The sequence below is a fragment of the Emiliania huxleyi genome (genome assembly GCF_000372725.1).
Source record: "Emiliania huxleyi CCMP1516 unplaced genomic scaffold EMIHUscaffold_360, whole genome shotgun sequence".
In the NCBI taxonomy this organism is placed as follows: domain Eukaryota; phylum Haptophyta; order Isochrysidales; family Noelaerhabdaceae; genus Emiliania; species Emiliania huxleyi.
This window is the reverse complement of record NW_005199273.1, coordinates 35,996-59,609: the sequence shown is the minus strand read 5'-3', so window position 1 is coordinate 59,609 and position 23,614 is coordinate 35,996. Positions and strand designations below refer to the sequence as shown.

General features: G+C 66.0%; 10 protein-coding genes across 10 annotated transcripts in view; 5 read left to right on the top strand and 5 right to left on the bottom strand.

Annotated features, from left to right (window-relative positions):
• Positions 1-1,979: 1,979 nt before the first annotated feature.
• EMIHUDRAFT_242450 (hypothetical protein) lies at positions 1,980-3,735 on the bottom strand (the record flags this gene model as incomplete). Its single annotated transcript, XM_005772269.1, has 4 exons — positions 1,980-2,499; positions 2,753-2,970; positions 3,045-3,143; positions 3,220-3,735. 4 exons carry the CDS (start codon positions 3,733-3,735, stop codon positions 1,980-1,982), a joined length of 1,353 nt encoding a protein of 450 aa, XP_005772326.1.
• Positions 3,736-4,078: 343 nt separating this feature from the next.
• EMIHUDRAFT_444783 (hypothetical protein) lies at positions 4,079-5,186 on the top strand. The gene has a single exon (XM_005772268.1). It carries the CDS (start codon positions 4,106-4,108, stop codon positions 4,958-4,960), a length of 855 nt encoding a protein of 284 aa, XP_005772325.1. The 5' UTR covers positions 4,079-4,105; the 3' UTR covers positions 4,961-5,186.
• Positions 5,187-5,387: 201 nt separating this feature from the next.
• Positions 5,388-6,446, bottom strand: EMIHUDRAFT_117776 (hypothetical protein; the record flags this gene model as incomplete). Its single annotated transcript, XM_005772267.1, has 1 exon — positions 5,388-6,446. One exon carries the CDS (start codon positions 6,444-6,446, stop codon positions 5,388-5,390), a length of 1,059 nt encoding a protein of 352 aa, XP_005772324.1.
• Positions 6,447-7,544: 1,098 nt separating this feature from the next.
• On the bottom strand, positions 7,545-8,489 carry EMIHUDRAFT_44195 (hypothetical protein; the record flags this gene model as incomplete). The annotated part of the gene is made up of 1 exon (XM_005772266.1): positions 7,545-8,489. A coding segment is annotated over one exon (945 nt), but the record flags the coding sequence as incomplete, so codon positions are not given.
• Positions 8,490-9,961: 1,472 nt separating this feature from the next.
• On the top strand, positions 9,962-10,949 carry EMIHUDRAFT_444781 (hypothetical protein). The gene is made up of 2 exons (XM_005772265.1): positions 9,962-10,800; positions 10,822-10,949. Exons 1-2 carry the CDS (start codon positions 10,177-10,179, stop codon positions 10,909-10,911), a joined length of 714 nt encoding a protein of 237 aa, XP_005772322.1. The 5' UTR covers positions 9,962-10,176; the 3' UTR covers positions 10,912-10,949.
• Positions 10,950-10,989: 40 nt separating this feature from the next.
• Positions 10,990-11,701, bottom strand: EMIHUDRAFT_430688 (hypothetical protein; the record flags this gene model as incomplete). The annotated part of the gene is made up of 2 exons (XM_005772264.1): positions 11,537-11,701; positions 10,990-11,458 (listed from the first exon to the last, which is right to left on the bottom strand). Exons 1-2 carry the CDS (start codon positions 11,665-11,667, stop codon positions 10,990-10,992), a joined length of 600 nt encoding a protein of 199 aa, XP_005772321.1. The 5' UTR covers positions 11,668-11,701.
• A 1,437-nt stretch (positions 11,702-13,138) lies between these two features.
• On the top strand, positions 13,139-13,993 carry EMIHUDRAFT_369298 (hypothetical protein). Its single transcript, XM_005772263.1, has one exon. The coding sequence runs from the start codon at positions 13,428-13,430 to the stop codon at positions 13,869-13,871; it is 444 nt and encodes a 147-aa protein (XP_005772320.1). The 5' UTR covers positions 13,139-13,427; the 3' UTR covers positions 13,872-13,993.
• A 3,954-nt stretch (positions 13,994-17,947) lies between these two features.
• EMIHUDRAFT_444779 (hypothetical protein) lies at positions 17,948-18,955 on the bottom strand. The gene has a single exon (XM_005772262.1). The coding sequence runs from the start codon at positions 18,923-18,925 to the stop codon at positions 18,269-18,271; it is 657 nt and encodes a 218-aa protein (XP_005772319.1). The 5' UTR covers positions 18,926-18,955; the 3' UTR covers positions 17,948-18,268.
• A 2,376-nt stretch (positions 18,956-21,331) lies between these two features.
• Positions 21,332-22,033, top strand: EMIHUDRAFT_242440 (hypothetical protein; the record flags this gene model as incomplete). Its single annotated transcript, XM_005772261.1, has 3 exons — positions 21,332-21,375; positions 21,449-21,806; positions 21,878-22,033. The coding sequence occupies 3 exons, from the start codon at positions 21,332-21,334 to the stop codon at positions 22,031-22,033; spliced, it is 558 nt and encodes a 185-aa protein (XP_005772318.1).
• A 606-nt stretch (positions 22,034-22,639) lies between these two features.
• Positions 22,640-23,614, top strand: part of EMIHUDRAFT_117771 (hypothetical protein) — a gene marked incomplete at both ends in the record, with an annotated part of 1,674 nt that continues 699 nt past the window's right edge. Inside the window, 3 exons of the mRNA XM_005772260.1 lie at positions 22,640-23,219; positions 23,367-23,388; positions 23,554-23,571. Of these exons, the coding sequence (XP_005772317.1) occupies positions 22,640-23,219; positions 23,367-23,388; positions 23,554-23,571 (620 nt within the window). The remainder of the gene's footprint in view (positions 23,220-23,366; positions 23,389-23,553; positions 23,572-23,614) is intronic.

Genomic DNA, 23,614 nt, shown 5'->3' with positions numbered 1-23,614 from the left:
CGTCTCGAGCTCCCGGTGCCGTTGCCAGACGACCCCGAGCGTCGGCGCCCAAATAAGGCCCATCGCGCCGATTGCCGGGAAGTCGATCCCAGAGAGTCTCAAACAGGCCCATCGACGAAGTTGGGGTCGTTTCTCGTTGCCCGGCAGGAAATAAAATATTCTTACCTTCAAGCCCCCCTCCGAGACTAGAGACAGAACCCACCCGTACACAGGAGAGATGGGACTGCCCCCCGCCCCCACTTGCCCTGACTACACAGGATTGCGTGCCCCGAAGACGGCGACACATAGCGGGGGACACCACGCAAGGAGAGGGTGCGAAGCCTAAGATTGGGGTTCTAGGTGGTGGGACCATGACCATGAGGGGGGGAGGGCGGGGTCCTGTGGGGGTGAAATGTTGCGCGGCGAATTCGAGCCTACCCCCTCGCCGCGCCGATCCTCTCGCGCGGAGGGTAAAACCCTGTGGGAGAAAACCCCTCCGCGGTCAGCAGTCTTCAGAGTGGACCCCCCCCCTCCCCAGCCTCCCCTGTTCGTCTTTCGCACCCTCCCCCGCTCCCCATCGGTGACTCGCGAAGGACACGGACACTCGGGGTGGGGGGGGAGGGGTCCCCCAGAGAGGGGGGTTTGGGGCCTTGTTGAGTCTATCTCCCCCAGAGCGCAGAGGGGCCTCGCATTGGGTCGATCTCGGGTTGAACTCGGGTCGATCTCGGGTCGATCTCGGCCACGGCGGTTGAGTAGCCTAGGTGAGGAGGATGAGGCGAGATGAGGCGAGGTGAGGCGAGATGAGGCGAGATGAGGGGAGATGAGGCGAGATGAGGCGAGATGAGGCGAGATGAGGCGAGATTAGACGGTATGAGGCGAGATTTGGCGGAGGTGCAGCGAGATATCGCGAGATGCAGCCAGCTCATGCCTGGGGGGAGTCAGCTTGATGCCTGGAGGGATTCGGATTGGTGCCTGGAGGGAGCCAGCTTGATGTCTGGAGGGCCAGCTTGGTGCCTGGGGGGAGCTAACTTGTACTTGAGTCAAGATGCCTGAGGGAGCGCCTGCCAAGCGCTCCCTCGCTCAGGCATCTCGTTGGTGCCTTGAGGAGTCAGCTTCAGACCAGTTGGTTCCTCTCGGCGACGCCCAATGCGTGCGCCGGCAGACGTTGCCCGGCAGGAGGGTGGCGGCCGTAGCAGCCCGGAGCCCGAAAGGGCCCGCCCTCGGTCTTGCTCTACATGGTAACGGGGATAAGAAGAGAAACACCCCCGGCAAGCCCAAGCGGGATACTCGAGTAGAGGGAGCGGACCGTGAGTTGAGGAAATCCGGGGACGCGACCCACTTCGCCACAGACGGTCCCGCGCCTCGCCGCTATGACCGCTGCACGGCCCGTACCGTCCGCTGTGCAGCGGTCTTTGTCCGGAGTGAAAAGTCCAACGCGCTCGTCGGTGACGGCGTCCCCGGATTTCGCCGCGCTCGGCGAACCTCGACAGCGCTTTCGGTGGCATGCAGCTCTTTGCGCCTGAAGCCTGGAGAGCAGCTCCTCTGCTGCTCACACACTCTGCACAGTTGACACAGCCTACTGTGCGGCTGCCACAGCTGTGACAGCGATGGGCTCGCCCTCACTGGCCCTCAGTCACTTGTGCTGCGGCTTGTGTGAGCGACACTGCTCGGCGACTGCCGGCACACTGTGAGACCGTGGGTGTGAGGTAAAACCACGCTTCCAGCGCTTGGTCACATCGGCCCCGAGGTCAGATCCTTCTACTCTGTTAGTGACAAGACTTGTCTACTGGCTGGAGCCGAGCAGGAGGGCCCAGCGCACAACCCCTGGTCAACTCTCAGGGTCCACACACCCCGTATGGACCGGGACACGCTGTGTGGTTTTCAGACGCTATGGGCCCCGCCTCCCCCCAGAGACGCCAGAGGTTTTTTGCGCTAAGCGTTTCGGTTTTTTTGACGTAGAACCTGTCTCCTCAGCGTCGACCTTCGTGTGGCGCTGCATTTTAAGCTTGAACGTTGAAGCCTTCTCTATAGGAGTGCAACTTGTACCACATCGATATGACGATGTGGTACATGGAAATTGCATCGTGCGTCGTGTCGCGCGTCGACGGAGGGGTGGCACAAAGGGACCCCAACTGTCTCCACTTCCAGCGCTCGCTTTCAGCTCTGTGGCTCCGCATCGCCGACGCCCTTGCGCCCTCCCGGCTGCGGCCCTGCGAGCGCCTTCTGAAGGCGCGCCACGCGCCGACGTACACCGCGTCTGCCACCTCGAGGTGCCTCGGGCCGAGGGTCAGCTCAAAGTAGCACTCGTCGGCCTCGGGGCCGACCGCCGCGCCGCGTAGCCGTGAGTAGACCCGCACGCCGCGCTCGCGCAGCACGGCGTCGCGGGCGGCGTCGAGGGCGGCGGCGTCGCCGCGCAGGTAGACGTGCGCCTGGCAGCAGGTCGGCGCCTCGGGCACGAAGCGGAGGGATCCGCCCTCCTCGGCGGCGGTGGAGGAGAGGAGCGGCGCCAGCTGCTGGAGCCTCCGCCAGCGCGCGTCGAAGGAGCCTACGAAGGTGGTCACGGGTGTCGCAGCTGTGGTACGGGTGTGCGCTCGAAGCTTGCGTGGTGGGGCTGTGCCGAGGCGAGCCAGGAGGGTGCGGGTGCGGGTGCGGGTGAGGGGGAGGGGGAGGGGGAGGGGGAGTGATGAGTGATGAGTGGTGAGGGTGAGGGTGAGTGGTAGGGAGGGGCGCGCCGCGGTGGGCGCGGAAGGCGGCGCGGCAGGAGAGCGCGTACGGCGCGACGGTGAAGGGGTTGCCTCCGAGCCGGCGCCGCCAGACGGCCGCCTCTCGCGTCACGGTCGGGCTGCCGAGCAGCATGGCGCCGGTGACGCCGCCGAGGCCCTTGTAGAAGGAGACGTAGAGCGAGTCGAAGAGGCGGCACAGCTCGGGGAGCGGGAGGCCGTAGTGGGGCGCGACCTCGAGGAGGCGCGCGCCGTCGGCATGCAGCGGCACCTGGCCAGGTGCGCTCCACTCTACCAGTCTTAGGGTTAGGGTTAGGGGTAGGGCGACATCATACGCCACTGTACGATGGCGTGCAGCGGCACCTCGTACTGGACCGCGAGCCGCCGCATCTCGCGCAGCTCGTCCAGGCGGAGCGTCTCGCAGCCGAGCTCGCGGTGCGGCACCTGTGATTACTGTGCGGTCTTGGGGCGTGCTGTCCGTTGTAGCGTGTCTCGCAGCCGAGCTCGCGGCGCGGGCCACCTCGAGCAGGATGCAGCACGGCCGCGCTCCGACCGCCGCGAGGCGCGACAGCTCTTTCTCGACGTCCGCCGGCGAGAGCGGCCTGTCCTTTGCGCCGACGACCAGCGGCGTGAAGCCGAGCAGCTGGCGCGCGGCGTCCTCCTCGTGCAGGAGGAGGTGCGATGTCGCCTGCACGATGAAGGACGGCCGCGAGAGCCTGGGCATGAGGTCGCCCGCGCCGCGGCCGACTCCTCCCGCGTACACGCAGAGGGCAGCCAGCTGCGCGCACACGCCGGTGGGGAAGAAGAGGGCCGACTCCTTGCCGAACTCGCTCGCGACCTCGGACTCAAACGACTCGAGCCACGCGCCGCGGCCGTACACGTCGATGGCGTCGCCCTCGCCGCCCACCTCTGCGGCGGCGGCGGCCTCCGCCGCGTCTGCGAGCACCTCCGAGGCTGGCCGGCGAGGAAAGGCGGTGCCGAGGCAGAGCGGCTGCGGCGCGAGCGCGGGTGCGACGGTGAGGGCGATCGGAGTCATAAACTGCCTGGCGTCCAAAACACCGAGCTGCGCCGCGCACGGAGGAGGACTCTCTCGAGGTTCTCGAGGTGGATATCCTTTGGCCGCGTTGGGTAGCGAGGACTCTATTCCCACAGCGAACGCTGGACTTCCCCCCCCCCCCCACCTCGAGAGAAGGTCGCCCGCAGGGCCCAAGTCCAAATTGGCTTTTCTTTTGGCGGGCAACGCTGGACGGGAAATTTTCTTACGATGTGCGTGTGTAGTAGCTCTCGGCCGCCGCGTGCCCAAATATTTTGGGACGCAATCTACGAAAAAAGAAAATGCCGGTTTCGCGGCATGAGCAAGTCGAGCCGCCGACCCGACACATGCTTGAGACGCCGCCTTCTTTGTGATGGTGCCAGCCTTCGGCACAGAGCCCATGAGGAACCCGACCTCCCGCCTTGCCCGCCTCGCTGCGTCGGAGAGGACCCCATTCCCTCCCGCCGACGGCGAGCCAGACCGCAAGACCTCGACATGGTCAGCAGCTGAGGACGGCATTCTGCTCGCGGCCGTGGCCACCCTGGGCACCAACTGGGCAGAGGTGGCGGCCAACGTCCACGGCCGCACGGCAGACGCCGCTCGCAACCGGTGGCACAGGCTGAGGGGCGACGAGGCTGGCGCGAGCCCATCCCCACCCGGTGCCGTCCGCCAGCACCCACGGCTGCACTGGAGCGAGCAGGAGGACCGAATCATCCGGGAGGGCTTCGCGCGCTACGGGGCAAAGTGGCGCCAGATCTCGGCGCTGCTGCCCGGCAACCGGACGGATAGCGCAGTCCGCAACCGCTGGGCCCGGCTGCAAGGGTCCTCGAGCGAGGTGGATGGCGGGGTGGATGGGGCCGCGCTCGGCGGCAGGCCCCGCCAGGACGAGGCGGCGTGGGGGCTGCGGCCACCGCTCAAGCGAGGCTGGTCGATGGAGTCGCAAAGCACGGTGCTCGACGCCTGCGAGAGGAGGAGCGAGGACGACGAGGCAGACGGCTCCCCGCCGCCGCCTGCGCCGCCCGGCGCTCGCTCGGAGCCGGCGCCGCGCAGGAGCGTCTGCCCTGCCCCGCCCCCCGTCGCCGTCCTCGATGCCTCTCGTCTGATGTCCCAGCCCCCCTCGAGCGGCGCGCCGTGCCCGCTCTCTCCGCCCAGCACGTCGTCACTCTCGTCGTCGCTCGACGACTGCGCGACCGCCTCCATCCTCGTCCAGCTCGGGCTCCAACAGTGAGTCGCTCACTGTCAGCCGGACTGCACTCTCGGAGTAATCGGCCTGCGCACACTCTCCCTCAGACATTTGCCACTGAGTTGTTGTAGACCTGTGTGCTCTCTCGAGCCGTCGCGCTCAGTCTCTCTGGGGGGGAGTCCGGGAGACCCACGCCGTCGCCGATGGCGATGCTCGCAACACAGGTGTTACGGTGCCGACCGTCATACATGCGTATATACCGTACATCAAAGACGTAGAGAACGGACCCTGGGCCAGAGAGGCGGGCTGCGCGGCGGCGCCGGGCGCGGTGACCGGTGTGGGGGGCGCATGTGGGATGCTTCCATCGTGAGCGCAATCGCTGTAATTATATCATGTGAAGTCGATCTACGTCGCGAGAGGATGGTGTCCAGCAGGGCCCAGGGAGGTGACGCCCGCGCGGTTGGTTGGGGCGTCAGCTTGGCGGAAGCGTAAGCCCATCAAAGCCCGCTTGCGCCACCTTTCGGCCCGCCACGAGGCAGCCCGCGCGTAGCGCCTCGCCCGCGCCCACCCCGGCGGCGAGGGAGGCAATGACCGCCGCGTTGAAGGTGTCACCCGCCCCGACGCTGTCCACCACCCGCTCCACGGCGCTGGCGGCCGCCAAAACCGCACACGTCTCGACGACGCGCCCGCCCTCGTCCCGAACCCCGGTGAGCGCAAACGCGCCGAGGGCGCCCCAGGCGCAGACCCAAGTCACGCCGGCGCTGCCTCGCTTCGCGGCCGCGAGGGAGCGACCTGCTAGCGCGCGCAGGGTGGCGATGGCGAGGTGGCAGTCGTCAAGCCGCTCCGTCTGCCTCTGGCGTGAGGCCGCCTCGCCGCCCAGCAGAGCAGCCGCGTTCCTCAGCACCCACTCGCGCGACACGAAGGCGACGTCCGCACCGGCGAGCAGCGTGAGCACCGCCTCCGGCGTGAAGGTGGGCTTCTCCACCTCGACCGAGAGGCGCCACGCAGCAAGCCTCGCCCTGTCCGCCTCGGCCACCATGCGGGCCACGCTGCCGGGCTCCCGGCCCTCAAAGTGCAGCCACAGCACCGGGTGCTCACGCACGAGGGCGGGGAGCACCTCGCGGCTGAAGTACTCTGCGCACAGCTCCCGGAGGCCTCGGCGGGAGGAGACGATGGTGCGTGAGCCGGTTGCCCGGCTCGAGAGGATCATCGAGGTGGGCATGCCAATCGCCTCGCCTTGCACACGCTCGTGCCGCTCCGTCCTCACGTTGTAGGCGTGCAGCGAGTCGAGGGCAAATGCCACCGCGCCGTCTCCGCCGTTGGCGGGCACGACGCCGACCCATTCCACCGACCCGGCGTCCAGCTGAGAGAGCACCGCTGCAGAGTTGCCGACGTTGCCACCGCGACGGCGCTGCACTGACGCCGCCCTGATCGCGCTGTCCTCCGAAGGGTAAGCAGCAACCTCGTGGATCTCGTCGATGTACACGCCGCCAACGAGCGCAAAGTGGCACTTTGCCCGCGAGTCCGACATCGAGCGCAGAGTCGATGTGCTCACGAGAGTTGGTTCACAGCCTTGTTATTGAGAAGAAAATACCTCCTATGGCGCTGTGCGCTGGCCTGTGAGAGGTTGAGGTGCGAGCCCTGGAGGCCCTGGGGATGGGGGGGGACTACCCGCGGGCTTAGAAGGCCCGCGCGCAGGGGGGTGGGGCATTGAGACCGGTCATGAATGAGTGCGCGACACGCATGTTGCGAGCAGCGTTGTTGATGTTTTGCGCATCGCCACTGACGGCGGCGCGCGAGAGCTGTTGCGAGTGGTGTTGGGCGAAGCCCCGGGCGCTGCCGGAGGCTGTGCCGTAGTCGGTGCGGTCGACGGCGCTCGGGCTGCCGACCTCTTTGGCGAGGTTGAAGATGATTCTCTTGGTTGGCGGCGCGATTTCAGCCTTGTTATTGAGAAGAAAATACCTCCTATGGCGCTGTGCGCTGGCCTGTTCACACAGTTGGTTCTACACTTGAAAAAGTGTAGAACGCGGTGTGGAGCCGGTGACTCGACACATAAGCACCGAAAGTGTGGAACCTCTCCACACTTAAAGGATGAAGGAACTGGCCTTCGCCAGACAGAGAACTATTGAGCGCCTCGGCGAGACGGTTCCGGCGGACATCCCGATTGCGAGCGCAGTGGACTTCATCTTGCCCCTTGCCGGTCAACTGCCGCCGGCGGTCGACAACTGCCGTTCAAGCAGCGTCGGCGACCGCCGTCAAGATGAACTCCTCTCAAGTTGAGCCGCGGCATGCCGCTCCCCTGCGCGCTGCGGCATGGGCGATGGGGCGCGCATGCCGCCCCGCGAGAATTGGCTGCACACGAAACCCTTCCAGAACCCTTCGATCACATCCATCCAGGGGGCCAGGGAGGGAGCTATGAAGCGCACCCAGCGGGCCGCGTGAAGGTCTTTGTTGAGAGCGCCTTCGATGAGGTAAAATAAGAAAATACGCTAATCGATCTACTCTGCTCCAAACCGGTCCCCACGAAGAGTGCAAGGGACGAATTTACCCCGTGCCTCGACCGAGGCCTCGACAGACGACACCGACACCCCCCCTAGCCCGCCGCCGCCTCGGGCGCGGGATGGCTCGACCGCTCGCCCACCCGCAGCCGGACGGAGCGGGCGCGCGGGTTGGCCTCGATCTCGGCGTCGCTGGCGAAGACGGGCTGGCGGGTGAGGGGCGTCCACGGCGCGAGCGAGTTGCCGTAGAAGTCGCGAGGCGGCGAGTCGCCGCCCGTCGCGCCCGAGCGCAGCAGCCGCTTGACGCGCCGGTCCTCGAGGGAGTGGTACGACATGACTGCGAGCCGACCGCCCGGCCGCACCAGGCTGGCTGCAGCCGCGAGGATCGCCTCGAGCTCGTCCATCTCGGCGTTGACCTCGATGCGCAGCGCCTGGAAGACGCGCGCTGCCCGCTTGGTCAGCTCCTTCGGCGCGCCCGGCTGCGCCGCCTTCACCACGCTCGCGAGCTGCGCCGTGCTCCGCAGAGGGCGTGCCGCGACGAGAGCGCGCGAGAGCGGGCGCGAGAGGCGCTCCTCTCCGTGCCTCCAGAGGACGTCCGCAATCTCGGCGGCGCTCCACTCGTTGAGGATGGTGGCGGCGGTGAGCTCGCCGCTCGCCTGGTCCATCCGCATGTCGAGCGGCCCCTCGAACCGCATCGAGAAGCCACGCGACGCCTCATCAATCTGGTGCGAGCTCACGCCGAGATCGAGCAGCACGCCAGAGAGCCGAGCGCCCTCCCCGGGCGCACCGCCGGCGCCGACGCCGACGCCGGCGCGCGACAGCGCCGCCGGGAAGCGGCCAAAGCTCGTCTGCAGCAGCGTCGCCGCGCCGCTCTCGACGTGCGTGCCCAGCCGGCGGCGCGCCTGCCGGATCGCGTCGCCGTCACGGTCGGCGCAGACGAGCCGGCCGCCGGCGGGCGCGAGCACGTCGAGCAGCGCTGCGGAGTGGCCGCCGCCGCCGAGCGTGAGGTCCGCGTACGTGCCGGCCGGATCGGTCACCAGCCACCGCACGAGCTCGTCGCGGAGGACCGGCACGTGGTACTCCTCCCAGCCGCCAGCTGGACCGGCGGCAGACGAGGGCGAGCAGAGCCGGACGCTCAGGCCGCGAGAGCAGGCAGGCAGCACGGGCGCGGCCACGAGGCCCAGGGGCGTCCTCATTATGTGCTGTGTATGGCCTTGCTCGAGCGCGCCAGGAACACGGAGAGAGAAAGAGAGAAAAGTCATCACCCGAGTCACACGCGAGCGTGGGCGAGAGACTGACTGCGACGGAGACGTACGTCGGGAGAGAGAGAGAGGACGAACATGCATGGGTGGGCGGTGGGAGACGCTAGCACCACGCGTAACCAGGACAGGCGAGCCAGCCCGATATTTGATCTCCGCTTCGCGTTTAGAGAGTTGTGCGAGGCGTGAACCGCGCCATTCGCTCTCACCTGGCAACCCTGTCTGCACGTCTCGCGCGCGCGTGAACAGGGCAACCGGCCGCGCCGCCGCAGCAGGCCCGGAGGCCCATGGCGGCCGACCAGCTGATAAGGACCTTTTCTCTCTTCAACCTGCTGCTCCACGAGACGTTCAGCGGCGGCTTCTCGCCCACCGCCGTTCTCAAGCTGCGCCGCCTCGCGCGCAAAGTCGCGCGCGGCAGCGTCGACCGCACGGCCTACTCGCCCAAGTACTCGCTCTCTTTTATGTCCCACCATGCAGAGCGCATATCTCTCTCTGTTGTGCGAGGCGTGAACCGCGCCATTCGCTCTCACCTGGCAACCCTGTCTGCACGTCTCGCGCGCGCGTGAACAGGGCAAAATTGAAGTCGACCGACCAAAGCTGTCCCCCCCCCCCCGCAAACTTTAAACCTCCATAAACATCATTGTGCAGGGGCTCCAGGCCCCCCCCGCAAACTCTAAACCACCATAAACTACACAAAACAGGGGCTCCAGGCCCCAAATGACGTGTGAGTGTTACAATCCTATCAACATGCCTCCGATTGCGAGCAGTGCTGCTCACAATCCTACATCTTGTAGGACTATGAGCGGCTGCGCTCACAATCGTACCGAAGATCCAGAGATCTGCGCTCGTAATCCTAGCAACATGCACCGATTGCGAGGTAACCCGCTCGCAATCCTTAGATCTCGGGTACGATTGTGAGCGCCGCCGCTCATAGTCCTACAAGATGTAGGATTGCGAGCGCTACTGCTCGCAATCGGAGGCATGATGCTCGGATTGTGAGCAGTGCTGCTCGCAATCCTAGACTTTGCTCGGATTGCGAGCGCGCTGGTAGTAGTCGTAGGCGTCACCAGTCACCTTGGGAGCGGAGCTGCTCTTAGTCCTAGAAGATGTAGGATTGCGAGCGCCGGCGCTCGCAATCGCACAGAGATGCTACGATTGCGAGGAGTGCTGCTCACAATCCTTCGACTTCTAGGATTGAGAGCGAGGCTGCTCTCAATCCTTCCGGTCTAGAAAAGAAGGTTCACCTCCTGTCACCCTCGCCCTGGTTACTGTTTTGCCCTGGGGCCCGGCGGCGCTACTCGCGGCGGTGTCGCTTTTTATGGAGCCGCATGTCGTCGACCTCGATACTGCCGCGCCGAGCACAGACGGTCTCCTTCACACCGTCGCAGCAGTCGGTTTCTTCGGCGTCTTCCTCTTCTGCGCAGTACAAGCCTTTCTCGCGCCTCGCAAAACATTCTGCTCGCAGGACATGCCAGAGCCGCGAGCCAAGGCGTCATAGCCTTGAATGGCTGCTGCTGCTGCTGCTTCCGTGCGCACGTGCGCTGCACTTTCCGGTTCGCGCCATGCCGCTGCCACGCGGGCCGAGGCGCACACCTTCGCCGGCTGCGGTCGACGTGGAGGTGCTCATAGCTGGCGGCATCCTCGCCGCCGCGGGCTGGCTGCAGTGGTCTGTCTCGTCCGGCGAGCAGGGCATCAACGCCTTTCTCATGAAGGAGAAGCAGGACAACCCCTTCTACAACGGCAAGTACAAGCCCGAAGGCACGACGGCGGAGCCGGGCGGAGGCGGCCCCTCGTGGCTGCGCCGCCTGCGGCTACCAAGCCTCCCGTACGTCGAGGTGTACGGAGAGGCTGCTGGCCAGGCGGGAGGGAGGGGCGCAGCACCTCCGCGGGGCGGCTCCTCTCGCTCGCGGCTCTACGCAGAGCTGGACGCGGCGATCGATCGCGAGGACTATGCGGCCGCCAAGCTGCTCAAGGAGCGCATCGACGACGAGGCTGCCGCACGGGCGACCGAGGCGCGCGACGGCCCAGCGTGAGCCTGAGCGGCGCCGAGTGGTGCGACGAGCACGGCGCCGCGCCATGTCGACCCGCGCCTTCTTATTTTTGTGCGGCCGAGAGCGAGAACGGGACTCGGGTGTCGAAACTGTCATCGGGAGCGGAGGGTGCGGCCTCGAGGATCCGCTCACCGCGCCCACGCGGCCTGTTTCCCTTCCGGTTCCGCGCTACTGCGGATTGGGGGTAGGGTGTCCCAGGAGTACATGACGCATGCTCACACGGTATACGCATCAATCGGAATTCGGATCGCACGAATCTCGGATGATCAATCGGGTCGCACGTCGCACGCCTGCTCATCGCAGAACTCCCGAGTCTGCACTGAGTGAGGGAGCCACAGGAAAGCACCGAGGCCGGGAGAGGATGCGTGGTGGGAGTGCGCCACCGCCACATGCGTCAGCGTCAGAAGCCGCCCTTCTTTTGCACAATCGTTAGGAGGCCCTGCGGCCCGAGCAGGATCTGCGCAGGCAGCCAGCCGGGTAGGTGATGAGGCGAGGTGGCGGCGAGCACGAGCGGTGGTCGGGGTGGGGACCTCTCTCAGAGGGTGGCGGGAGAGTGAGGGGCGGCGGTTGGAGAGTGCAAGGGAGCGCGCCTCTGAGAAGAAGGAGATCACAGCCACCCACACGATCGGGGTGATGTCGACGCCGGCGACGGGCGGGATGAGGCGGCGCGTGGCTCGCAGCAGCGGCTCCGTCGGCCAGGCGGCGACGTTGTACGGGAAGGCGTTGAGGTTGTACCTGCGGGCGAGACGCAAGGAGTGACTGGGGCGGCGTCCGCGGCGTCCACAGCCAGCCGGCGAGCTGTGTGCGGCACACTTTGGGAACCAGGAGAGGACGGTGCGGAAGAGGAAGAGGAGCGTGTACACGGCGAAGAGGGGCGACAGCACTGCCTTTGTCGGACCCACCCACGCCACGTCTGCCGCACCCGCCGGCAGCGCCACCATCATAGCTGTCGCCGCACCCAGCGCCCACGCGGTCGCCCTCTCCTCCGCGGCCGCGAGCGCCGGCGTGGCTCCGACTTCCGCGGGCGGCCGAGTGGCCAAGCACGACGGGCGAGCCACCGCCGGCGGAGTTCGGGTGGGTAGCCGGGCTGCCGCCACAGCGGCGAGCTGCGCGAGCTGTATGAGGAAGCTCCCGCGAACCATCGACCAAGAATTTTTCTGCGAACCGTGGGTTTTTTCTTTCTTTTTAACCCCCACCCGGGACCCGAACAGCAGCTGCTTTTTCGACCCCGACCCTGAGGCGTCGGACGCGTCCGCCAATTGCTCGTCCACCACAGACCACCACGCTCTCCAAAAGCGGCCCGAGCATCTCGCTCAGCTCCACCGGCTGCCACCCTCCCGCCCCCTTCGCTACGAGCGTCGCCACCTTCTCCTGTTGTTGTTGCTCCTTCGCCTCCTCCAAAAAGAATAAATAGAATATTCTCCTTAAAATGGGCCAGAACGTCGGCCCGCGAGGTGGGGTGCTAGTCTGGGACCCATACGTGGCGGTTCCCTTGCTCCAAGCGCTTGCGCTTCGGCGGTAGTGATCTAATCACCCGAATACCACGTTCGGATCGCTCCTCATCGCAAACCCTGTCAGCAGTTCACCTACGCGCTACGGGTATGTTCGTAAGAGCTACATACACTGAAAATCGCTGTGTGGTGGCGGCGTGCCGTCCTCCCATCCCTCCCTTGTATGGTGTATTTTCTTTCTTTCTTTATCGGCGTGCCGTTCTCCCATCCCTCCCTGGGGCGGGCTTTTTTGTTTGCCGCAACACCCTCTTCACGAACTCAAAAGGACGTAGACTGACGCAGTAACGACGCACTCCCGACGTACGCAAACGATGGCGAGCCCGATCTTTTTTCTTTCTTTTTAACCCCCTGGAGAGGACCCGAACAGCAGCTGCTTTTTCGACCCCGAACCCGAGGCGTCGGACGCGTCCGCCAATTGCTCGTCCACCACAGACCACCACGCTCTCCAAAAGCGGCCCGAGCATCTCGCTCAGCTCCACCGGCTGCCACCCTCCCGCCCCCTTCGCTACGAGCGTCGCCACCTTCTCCTGTTGTTGTTGCTCCTTCCCTCCTCCAAAAAGAATAAATAGAATATTCTCCTTAAAATGGGCTGCCAGAACGTCGCTCGTCGGCCCGCGAGGTGGGGTGCTAGTCTGGGACCCATACGTGGCGGTTCCCTTGCTCCAAGCGCTTGCGCTTCGGCGGTAGTGATCTAATCACCCGAATACCACGTTTGGATCGCTCCTCATCGCAAACCCTGTCAGCAGTTCACCTACGGGTATGTTCGTAAGAGCTACATACACTGAAAATCGCTGTGTGGTGGCGGCGTGCCGTCCTCCCATCCCTCCCTTGTGCGCTGTGTTTTCTTTCTTTCTTTATCGGCGTGCCGTTCTCCCATCCCTCCCTGGGGCGGGCTTTTTTGTTTGCCGCAACACCCTCTTCACGAACTCAAAAGGACGTAGACTCACGCAGTAACGACGCACTCCCGACGTACGCAAACGATGGCGCCAAAGAGAAAGGCGGCCGCCTCCGCCGCAGCGCGCAAGCGCAAGGCGCCACCTTCCGACTGGCGCACGCCGATTTTCTACTGGCGCGGCGCCATCAGCGGCGCTGAGTGGACGGGCACGTGGGTCGCCAGCGCAGCGGGCCTGCCGAGAGATGCGGAGTTCAAGGAGAGCGCTAACACGTTCAGCCTCAGGTGTAGTCAGCCATTCATGTCGCTCGTCGATGAAGAAGACCGCGAGGTGAAGACCGCTCACTTCACCGGCTCCTACAAGCTCGACAATGGCGAAGGGCTTGCAGATTACGAAGACGTAGAGCACAGCATTGCCGTGTGCTTCGGACCAGAGTGGGCGAGCGTCGCTGCGCGCGGCACCACCGAGTTCGGCGACTTTGTCTCCCTGGGGAAGCTGCACGACGGCGCGTCGCAGGGCGGCTACCAGACGCTCACTCTCGCACGCCGCTACATAGCGGACGGCGATCCGCGGACGGCCATGAATGCCACGAGCGTGCTCGCGCGTGTCGAAGCCGAAGACAGCTTCGCGGGCGAGCACCCTTGGCTCGCTCTTCCGTGGAAGGTCCCGTCCTCGTGGCCAGCGCCGCTGCCCGTGCCCGAGGGCCTTTATGAGACGACGGCGCATGCGGACACAGCGCAATAAGCTGTCTGTGCTAGGAGAAGCATGCAGCGTCCAGTCTGTACTCACGCGTCACGGCGTCAGGCGCTCCGCCATTGCTAGGGACCGCCTTCTCTCTCGAGTCTCACTCACGCTCCCTTGTCTCCACCTCTTCTCTCTGTACCAAATTAAAGGTAAGGTAAGTCAAGGTTAACTTCGTCTCACACATGGTGGTCGTCTGGCATGCTTGCGAATCGCTTGCGCACTTGGAGCACGGGAATTTCTTAAAAACCGCGAGTGCAATGCCGCTCCCATCCGTCTCGATGGCGGCCCTCCGCTCTCGCGACGCCGCCGCTCTCGAGGCGCTCCGCGCGTCGCTCAGCAGCGTCGGGTTTCTTCACCTCTCGGACCACGGCATCGCCTCCGAGGTCCTCGGCGCGCTGTCCGTTGCCCGAGCCTTTTTCGAGTCGGACGAGGACACAAAGTCGAAAGTTGCCCACCCGCGCAAGGGCTTCATCCCGGTCGACGGGTGCGTGAACGCCGTCCGGCCGCCGCACCTGCACGAGAAGTTCTCTTGCGGTCGGCTGGCAGATTCACTCGTGGCGGGCGACCCATACTATTCTGGTCCGTCCCCGCCTGCACTGAGCTGGCCAGGTCGCCCCATGTCGAGGCCTCCTCTCCCGCCGCAGGACCGAGCGACGAGGCCGCCCTCTACTTTGGAGACGCCAACCAGTGGCCGGACGAGGTGGCTCACACCAGCCAGAGGAAGAAGCCTCCACCTCAGCCGCAGTCTCCTGTCTGAGCGGATGCCTCCCTCTTGCTGCTTGACCACGCTCAAGAGCCCATCCGCCCGCACCCGCCTGCCCTGACCGACTCCCCCGACCCCAATCCCCAGGCGGACGCGCCCGGCTTCCGCGCCGCGTACGAAGCCGCCTACCGCGCCTTCGAGGGCCTCTGCCTCGACCTGCACGCCGCCGTCGCCGCGGCGCTGCGGCTGCCGCCCGACTTCTTCGACGCCGCGCTGCGCAGACACGTCACGAACCTCTGCGCGCTGCACTACCCGGCCCGACGGGCGCCAGCGGCGGCCCGCGCCGAGGCCGCCGAGGCTTCCAGCGGCGTCGAGGCTGACAACGGCGGCGCCGAGGCGGCGGCAGGCGCGGCTGCGGCGGCGGGCGAGGCGGGCGAAGGAGTGGTGCGGGTGCGCCCGCACACGGACCCCACCTCGCTCACGGCGCGATCTAGCTGAGAGACCCGCCGAGAGACAAGACGGCAGAGAGACGGCAGAGAGACAGCAGAGAGACAGCAGAGAGACAGCCGAGGCACAGGCTGTGGCGGGCCAGCAGTGCGCGACACGCTGCTCGCGGCGCATCGACACGTGCTCCTCCGCCGCCCCAGCCAGTCAGAGCTTAGTCCCTCCTCAACCATGCCCCAGCCAGTCAGAGGAGCGTAGCCCTTCAGTCATGCACTCGCAGGTGCTCTACCACGAGGGCGGCGATGCCTCTGGGCTGCAGGTGCTCTGCGATGGCGACGACGGCGGCGAGGGCGGCGGCGGCGGTGAGGACGGCGGCGGAGGCGGGGAGGGCGGCGGCGGAGAGGGTGGCGGGTGGGTGGACGTGGGCGCGCGGCCGGGTGCGCTGATCGTCAACGTCGGCGACATCCTGCACTACTGGAGCAACGGGCTGCTCAAGAGAGCGCGCCGCCGCTCCCTCCCGCCTCGCGGGCTATCCCCCTTAGAAAAATCGTTGCTATCCGCGAGCAGGTCGGCGCGCCACCGCGTGCTCGGCGGAGGCTGGCGCTCGCGGCTGAGCCTCGTCTACTTTTGCATGCCCGGATACGACACGCGCATCGAGGCGCCGGCGGTGCTGTTGGCGGGGGCGATTGCGCCGCTCCCCAGATGCGGAAACTAGCAGCCGGCTCCTGTTCGACTGTATTCGACCGCATTCCCATCGCACGCACACTCCAGCCGCCGTGCTCATGCCCCAGGCGCGCTACCCGACCTTTCTGTGCGGCCAGCGCTCCCACTTTGCGCAGGGCTTGCGCGACCGGTGCGGCTTGCCTGACCGGCAGGACACGTCCACGACACGTCCGAGACATGTCCGAGACATGTCCCGCAGGTGCGGCTTGCCCGACCGGCAGCTACTCGCGGCGCAGGCGGGCGCTGCGGAGGGCGGGGCGGGGCGGGCCCGCGGCTCCCCCCTCCCCCGCGGCGAGGCGGAGGAGGCGCGCGGAGCATAGACGCGGAGCCATCCGCCCCTGTCTCTCGAGCCACGTAGGACTTCCTTCAGCCAGCTGTGTCCGCAGTAGCAGCAGCTTGTGTCTTCACACGCGGCGCGGACAGCACGGAACGATGCAGTCGCGCCCTCATCTCTCTGTGTGTGGTGATGCTCTAGGCGGCGGAGCCTGCGAAGCGGCGCCGCGCCCTCCCTCTGTGCAGACTCGCCCCCGAGCTGTTGCGGCAGTGGCGCGCCAGAGGGTTCGCGGTGGTGCGGTCGGCGCTCGCACCGGCAGAGGTTGCGGCGCTGCGGCGCGAGAGCGACGCGCTGCAGGCGGATCTCGAGCGGCCCGTACTCCGATCACACTTCGGTCACACCTCGGCCCACGCTTGCGCGGCAGGCGGCGCTCGAGGGTGCGGGCGGAGACTTGCTCGAGGACCAGACATGTGTGGTCGTGAGGCCGCCGCCGGAGCCCTCCGCCGAATGCTCGGAACCTTCCGGTAGGAGCAGTGCGTGCTCGAGGTGCCCGCCTCCGGCCCACCGCCCGAAGGCCACCCGGCGCGAGTCGACCCCGCCGCCTACTTCGCCCACCGAGGCGCCGCCGCCGCCGACGCGGTCCCGCCCGCCCCCCGCCCGTGTCGCGCGGCTGCGGAGCCTTCACGGAGCCTTCCCGGAGCCCTCCTACAGGCCCCCCTCCGCCACATTGCCCTCGAGGCCCTTCCCGCGCTGGCAGCGGAGGCGCTTCGCCCCGCGCCGTGCGCCGCCGCCGCAGACGACGCCGCCACCGCCGAGGCCGACGCCACCGCCGCCGCCACTGAAACCGCCGCCGTCTCCGCGACCGCCGCCGCCGCCGCAGACGACACCGCGGCCGAGCTTGCCGTCTGCCTCTTCAACGAGCACTACGTTGTCAAGCCGGCGGGGCGCGGAGGCGGCTTCGCGTGGCACACGGACGGGGCAGAGACAGCCGAGAGACCGCCGAGAGAGAGGCGAGAGACCGGCGAGATCGAGGCGTGGCACACGGGCTGGGCACGGCAGCACACGAGGCCCTCTTGTCTCTGAGCGGCGCTGCAGTCTTGTGACGCTCGGCGCACTCCTGCCACCGCTGTAGGCGCTGCAACACGAGGCGGGCCTCGCGCTCGGCAGCGGCGGGGCGGCGGAGTACGTTTCCCTCTGGTGCCCCCTCGACACGGTCTCGCCCGCCAACGGTCGCACGCCTAGTTGCGGGAGGCTAGTTGCGGGAGGCTAGTTGCGGGAGGCTAGTTGCGGGAGGCTAGTTGCGGAGGACAGCCTCGAGCACCGGAACACAGAACGCATCTCCCCATATCTCCCCACATCTCCCCACATCTCCCCACATCTCGAGCACCGGAACACATTTGAGAGAGGCAACGGCAGGCGGCAGCCCGCCGCGTGCGTAGCTTCTTTCCCACTGCTGCGAGACGAGTCACGCCTCCGATCTGATGTGTTCACACCCTATAGGGTGCTTGCGTCTCCTCCCTTCCGACGCACCGCAGCCGCCCTCCGCAGCCGCGGACGCGCGGGTTTCCTTGGCGGAGCGGTCACGCCAGGCGCGCGCGCGACACGTGCGCGCCGCGCCGCCTGTAGGCGCCCGCGTCGGAGGCGACTCTGCGCTGGCTCGAGGAGGAGGGCGAGGCGCTCGCCGTCGACGTGTGCGCCGAGGCGGGCGACGCCGTTCTCTTCTCGTCGCGGTTGTGGCACTGCAGCGGGCCCAACCGCACGGGTGCGGACCGGAGGGTGTACTACGGCCAGTACTCGCGCGGCGCCATCGGAGGGGAGGCGCCTCTCTGCCTCGCGGTGCGGACCGGGCCGGCGCCGGGCGGGCGCGAGACTGCGCTGACTCGTGATATCTCTATTGCAATATGATCACATCTATTTTGGAAATTTGGACATCTATTGTTGGGCGTTGATGCCCTTCTTTTTCACCCACACACGCGCCGCCGGTTTGGGCGCTCAAAGAGCCGCGCGGAGAGGAGAGATCGATATACAAGAGAGCCGGTCTGGTCACAGGGGGCACGGCGCACCGCCAGAGCGCGCAACACGAGCTGGCTGTACCTCCCGCCGTTCCAGAAGACGCACGCGCGCGATCGCATTATATGTACCGCCTCGGTGTGAAGCCTGGCGCACGCGAGAGCGCTCGCACACCGAGGCGGCTGCGCTGGCGCCGACGAGCTTGAGATGTGCGCCGCGCGCCGCCGGCCGAACCGGCGCCGCTCAGAAGCCGATGCGCTCGGCCGGCCGCGTCATGGGCTTGGCGTCGTCCTCGCCCGAGTCGCCGAAGCCCATGAAGAACTTGGACTTTGGCCCGCCGACCGCCGACTGGCGCAGCAGCGCCATCTCGACGGCGGCCCTCCCCCAATCCGGCCCGTGGTTACCCGGCCCGATGGATCGCACGCGGGCCTGCTCCTCGCTCATGCAGGTGAGGACGCCGAAGAGGATCGGCACGCCCGTCTGCATGCCCACCGACATCAGCCCCGACGAGACCGAGTCCGAGATTGCCTCAAAGTGGTACGTGTCGCCCTTGATCAGGATGCCAACCGGCAGGATGGCGTCCACCGAGCCGGAGAGGGCCATGTACCGCGCGGCGAGGGGCAGCTCGTACGAGCCCGGCACCTCGGTCTCGACGATGTTCTCCTCCTTTACGCCGCACGCGGCGAGCGCCTCCTTGGCGCCCGCGATGAGCGAGTCGCTCATCTCGGGGTGCCAGCGCGCCTTGATGATGCCGATTCGGGCGGTCGAGCCGTCGAGATCGCCAAAGGAGGGGCCGTCGCCGGCCATCCGGACCGCGGCCGCCCGTGCGCGGCTGCCCGTCGCCGGCACTGAGGGTGAGAGCAGCAGCGAAGGCAGCGCGGCGAGCGTGACGGCGAGCATGGTGTGCTGGGGAGCCGCTCGGGATTCACCTGTTGGCGCGGGGACGCGGGGAGTGAAGTGCACAAGGTGTGTAGGCAGGGCTCGTGCGCAGCAGGGCTCGTGTGGGGTAGCGTGCGGCCGGCACCGCGAGGGTATCTTCGCTTCGCGCTTCTGGGGAGCCGGTCGGGGAAAAGAATTTTGCAAGAAACGGCGCGCACTGGCACTAACACAGGTACCACAAGCGTCGTTGGCGCACATACTGAGCGGCAGCTGCGCTGGAAATAAGGAAGAGGCGCGTCACTTCATGCGGAAGCTCGACAAACACACAGCGAGGGCGACAGCAAGAGTTGAACGGGAGGCGCCGGACTCAAAAGACACCGCCACATTCCTGAGACGAGCGAGGGCAGCCTCCTTAAAGGCGAAAGGGTCTAGATTTGGAGCGCTCGCCGAAGAGGAGTACGACAAAATAGCGCCCGTGATTGCCTGCACGCTACCCGCACTCACGGACTCCATACCCGAAAGAAAGAGAAGGGAGCTCGCGGGAGAGGTGACGAGTGAACTACAGGTAGTGGGGAAGGCAGCCTCGATTGCCATACAGACATGGGTGCGAAACAACGACAAGACCAAGGCACGGGCAGAGGAACGAGAGAAGAATATAGGGTGGATAAAGCGCCTGTTCACGGCATGGAGGGTGAGCCACACCGAACGTACCGAGCGAAGAGCCGAGCGGAAGGAGGACGGGGAAGATGACTCCGAGGAGGACGAACCAGTGGAAATTCAGTTGTCAGATGTCACGATGCATCCGAAGGGGACCCCAGCGCCGGCATCATCCGTAGAGGCACGAGTGTTCGAAGAGAGAGTGGACCTGAGCAACAACATGACCTGTAGGCAAATGATCGGAGTGGGAGTCAGAAATGTGGTCCTTGCGCGAGGGGAGCTCGATAGACTCGAGGGGCCAGGATACGCCGCGAGGAGGACGGAGTTGCGCCGAAAGGCGAAAGAAGCCGCGAGAACAAGGGACCGGCAGGCGGCGGCGTCGCAGGACGAGGCAGAAGAGAACGACGCGACAGAGGAGGAAGTGACAAGGGAGAGAACGACGAGAGTGGGACGACCGCGAGGTGGCATGAAGGTTGCAGCGAGAATCGGCGAGAGACTGCGAAGAGAGATAGGAAGAGGCAGACTCCCTAGGGTGGGCGACGGCTAGCGCACCACACACCTCTCCTTAAAATCCCTGTGTGGTGGCGGCGTGCCGTCCTCCCATCCCTCCCTTGGGTTGTCTGTTTTCTTTCTTTCTTTTACTAACACAGGTACACCACAGGGAAAAGAAACGGCTTTCGGGTGCTGCTACCCCTCTCGTATTTCTGCCACATTTGTTCCTCGTCTCTCTCCTCTCTCTCTCTCTCTCTCTCTCTCCCCCGGTGAACCTTCTTTTCTACCAGGCTAGGATTGAGAGCAGCCTCGCTCTCAATCCTAGAAGTCGAAGGATTGTGAGCAGCACTCCTCGCAATCGTAGCATCTCTGTGCGATTGTGAGCACCCACGCTCGCAATCCTACATCTTCTAGGACTAAGAGCAGCTCCGCTCTCAAGGTGACTGGTGACGCTTACGACTACTACCAGCGCGCTCACAATCCGCGCAAAGTCTAGGATTGCGAGCAGCTTGGCTCACAATCCTGGCAACCATGCCTCCGATTGCGAGCAGGAGCGCTCGCAATCCTAGAACTTTCGCCGATTACGAGCACACCGCCCACAGTCCTACGACTTCTAGGATTTGCGAGCGACACTGGACTCGTCCTCCCATCCCTCCCTTGGGTTGCGTGTTTTCTTTCTTTCTTTCTTTGGGCACGGGACTGGCGCGCACTGGCACTAACACAGGTACACCACAGGGAAAAGAAAAGGCTTTCGGGTGCTGCTGCTACCCCTCTCGTATTTCTGGCACATTTGTTCCTCGTCTCTCCTCTCTCTCTCTCTCTCTCTCTCTCTCTAACTCTCTCTCTCTCTCTCTCTCTCTCTCTCTCTCTCTCTCTCTCTCTCTCTCTCTCTCTCTCTCTCTCTCTCTTTCTCTCTCTCTCTCTCTCTCTCTCTCTCCCCCCCCCCCCCTCTCTCTCTCTCTCTCGCTCGCTCGCTCGCTCGCTCGCTACACCGCTATTTCTTCTTGTTCGTTTTGTGTTTTGTGCTTGTGCCCCGAGCGCGAGGACCGGTGCACGTGGCTGTGTTGCGCGACCCTACCGCGCGGGATGCCGCGATCGCGGCCGGGGTGCCGGCCAACAAGATTGTGAGCTTGTTCGTGGATCGCGTGCCTGGCGGCATGCGAGGAGATCGACAAAAACACGCCGCAGTCGGAGGCGATCAAGTTCAGGGAGGCGACTCGCTTCATCTCGTTGATCTCAATCTCCCAGTTCGGCGCCGCTGGATGGCTCGACAACGACATGCGCCCTGATGGACTCCACCACACGAAGATGGTGTCGGCGATGTTCCTGACTGCGACTGGACGGCGATACAGCGCAGGCACGTGCTCTACTTGTCGGTGATTGCGCGTCGAGCAGGCCGCCGCGGGCAAGCACGTCACGGTGGGAGTCAGAGCGCAAGGGCGACTCCCTCGCCAACTCCAACAAGGGCGACCGCACCTCCAATCACAACGGGGTGCTAAGGGCCGCCCAGAATGCCATCCGGGCACGCTCGGTTGGCATCATCATCATCGGGGACAAGGAAAACCCCGAGGTGACGCGGCACCTCAACGACACGTCCGTGACTGACATCTGCGAGCTCGGCGGCGACTTCGCCACGATGCGGGACGTGCATTACAAGGTCAAGTGCTGGAACCCTCTCATCAAGTCGACGACGGCGGGGAGGGGCTCGTGGGGACAATGGTGGCAATGTGGCGTCGGTGGGCCACCTCTACGGGTTTGGAAACACGCTAGTAAGACAAGGCGTTGCGACGGGGGTCGGTGGGGTGCAAGGAGCGTGGCCGTCAGGTGGACGGACCGCTCGACCACTCGACTGGAAAGGGATGGGTCAAGGACCACGCGCGTGGAAAGGGATGGATCAAGACGGATGCAGGCTCCTGGAAGTGGACGGGGGCGCAGTACTACGACGCGAAGTGGGTCAAGAACTGGTCAAGAAAGCCATAACGCGGCTGGTGCTCGTGGAAACTTTGGGTGGCATTGCGCCGCCCACCAAGCAGTTCCTCCACGTGTTCGCCAAGGAAGCGGCGGGCACCAACACGGACCGGACGGTGTGTGTATGGCGTATGGGGCGGCGGCGTCGGCGAGCGCCTCCTCCTTTGAGCCTTGTCGTCCACCACACGCAGCAGATCTCCATGGCGGGCGGTGGCGGGCGACGCCGATAACATCAACAAGCAGGCGCGCAATACGCGTGCCGACTGTGAAATCCCCTGAGTGAGCGTGCCAACTGGCTGGGTCAACGACGTCAAGACAAGCAAGCGGCAGACGTCCTCTTACCCTCGGCCCCAGTGGAGGGCGCCCACGCCGCCTAGCTCTGCGGACGGGCCCCTCCACCCTTCACGTACGGATCATGTAGTCCCCACAATCGCTGTCGTAAAGAAAGAAAGAAAGAAAACAGACAACCCAAGGGAGGGATGGGAGGACGGCACGCCGCCCGATGTGGGATCGCCACGGGTTTGGTTTCTCTTTCTCGCTTTCCCTGTCGCGCCGTTGCGCTTATATCTGCTGGTGATGCTCGACGCGACGCCGCCGCCTGGCCCTGACGCGCACGACATGGCCTCCCTGTCCTTGTCCGGCGACGCCTCCGCCGCCGCCGACCGGGCGCTTGCGGCGCGGCGCGTCATGGACGAGCGCATGGCGGCCCGCGCGAGGGAGGCGGAGGAGAAGAAAGCGGCCCGCGCAGCTGCCGCGGCGGACGCCGACGCCTCGGTCGCCGAGTTTGAGCAGGCCTTCAGCAGAGCGAACACAGCCGCGCTCGATCAGCTGGAGGCGGCGGATAGCGACGGAATGGAGGCGTGCGCGGCGTCGGTGGCGGCTCTGCACGCGCTCATCGCCGCCGCCGCGTCCGGGCTCCCGCCCGCCCTGCTCGAGGCGTCGCAGCGCAAGGCGCAGGAGGCGGACGCCCGCCTGAGCGCTGCCAAAGAGCGGCTCGCCCCGAAGAAGCGCTTCGCCTTCCGCAACCGTGCCAAGGTCGGCGGGGCGCCGGGTGCGGATGTCGCCGCCGCCGCGGCCGCCGCGGCGCCTGCGGCGGCGACGACCGACGCGACGACGCGCCGCCACACCGATGCCTTCAGCGCAGGCCTCGAGGGGATGGCCGGCTTCCGCAAGCAGAGCGACTGCGAGTTGGTGCGTGGTGCCGCCAACAGCGTCGCCCTCTCTCGTCACTTCGCCTCTCTGCTCCATCCTATCCTCCGAAGCCACCCAGACTGGCGCCACACCACCCCACACGGCAGGGCCACAGCGCCTTTGTGCGCCGCGCGAACCCCCGCCCCTCTCCCAGGTGCGGCCGGCGGGCGGCGACGGTGCCGGCGAGTATTGCCTCGAGGAGTTGCAGCGCTGCCGCGTCACGCTCCTCTCCTCGAGTCGCGCGCTCTGGCGCCGCGCTCCCCTCGCAGCGCCCCCCCCCCCCCCCCGCGGGGCGTCGGGCAGGAGCCACGCTTCTGACCCTCCGCCCGCTCTCGCGGCAGGCTGCGCAACCTCACCGGGTGCCCAGTCCTCGCCGCGCCCCTCGCCGGAGCTGTCTACGTC

Excerpts from the sequence above, each read along its gene's own strand:
- EMIHUDRAFT_369298 (XM_005772263.1), top strand. The coding sequence starts at position 13,428 with ATGTCGCTCGTCGATGAAGAAGACCGCGAGGTGAAGACCGCTCACTTC.
- EMIHUDRAFT_444781 (XM_005772265.1), top strand. The coding sequence starts at position 10,177 with ATGGCTGCTGCTGCTGCTGCTTCCGTGCGCACGTGCGCTGCACTTTCC.
- EMIHUDRAFT_444779 (XM_005772262.1), bottom strand. The coding sequence starts at position 18,925 with ATGCTCGCCGTCACGCTCGCCGCGCTGCCTTCGCTGCTGCTCTCACCC.
- EMIHUDRAFT_444783 (XM_005772268.1), top strand. The coding sequence starts at position 4,106 with ATGGTGCCAGCCTTCGGCACAGAGCCCATGAGGAACCCGACCTCCCGC.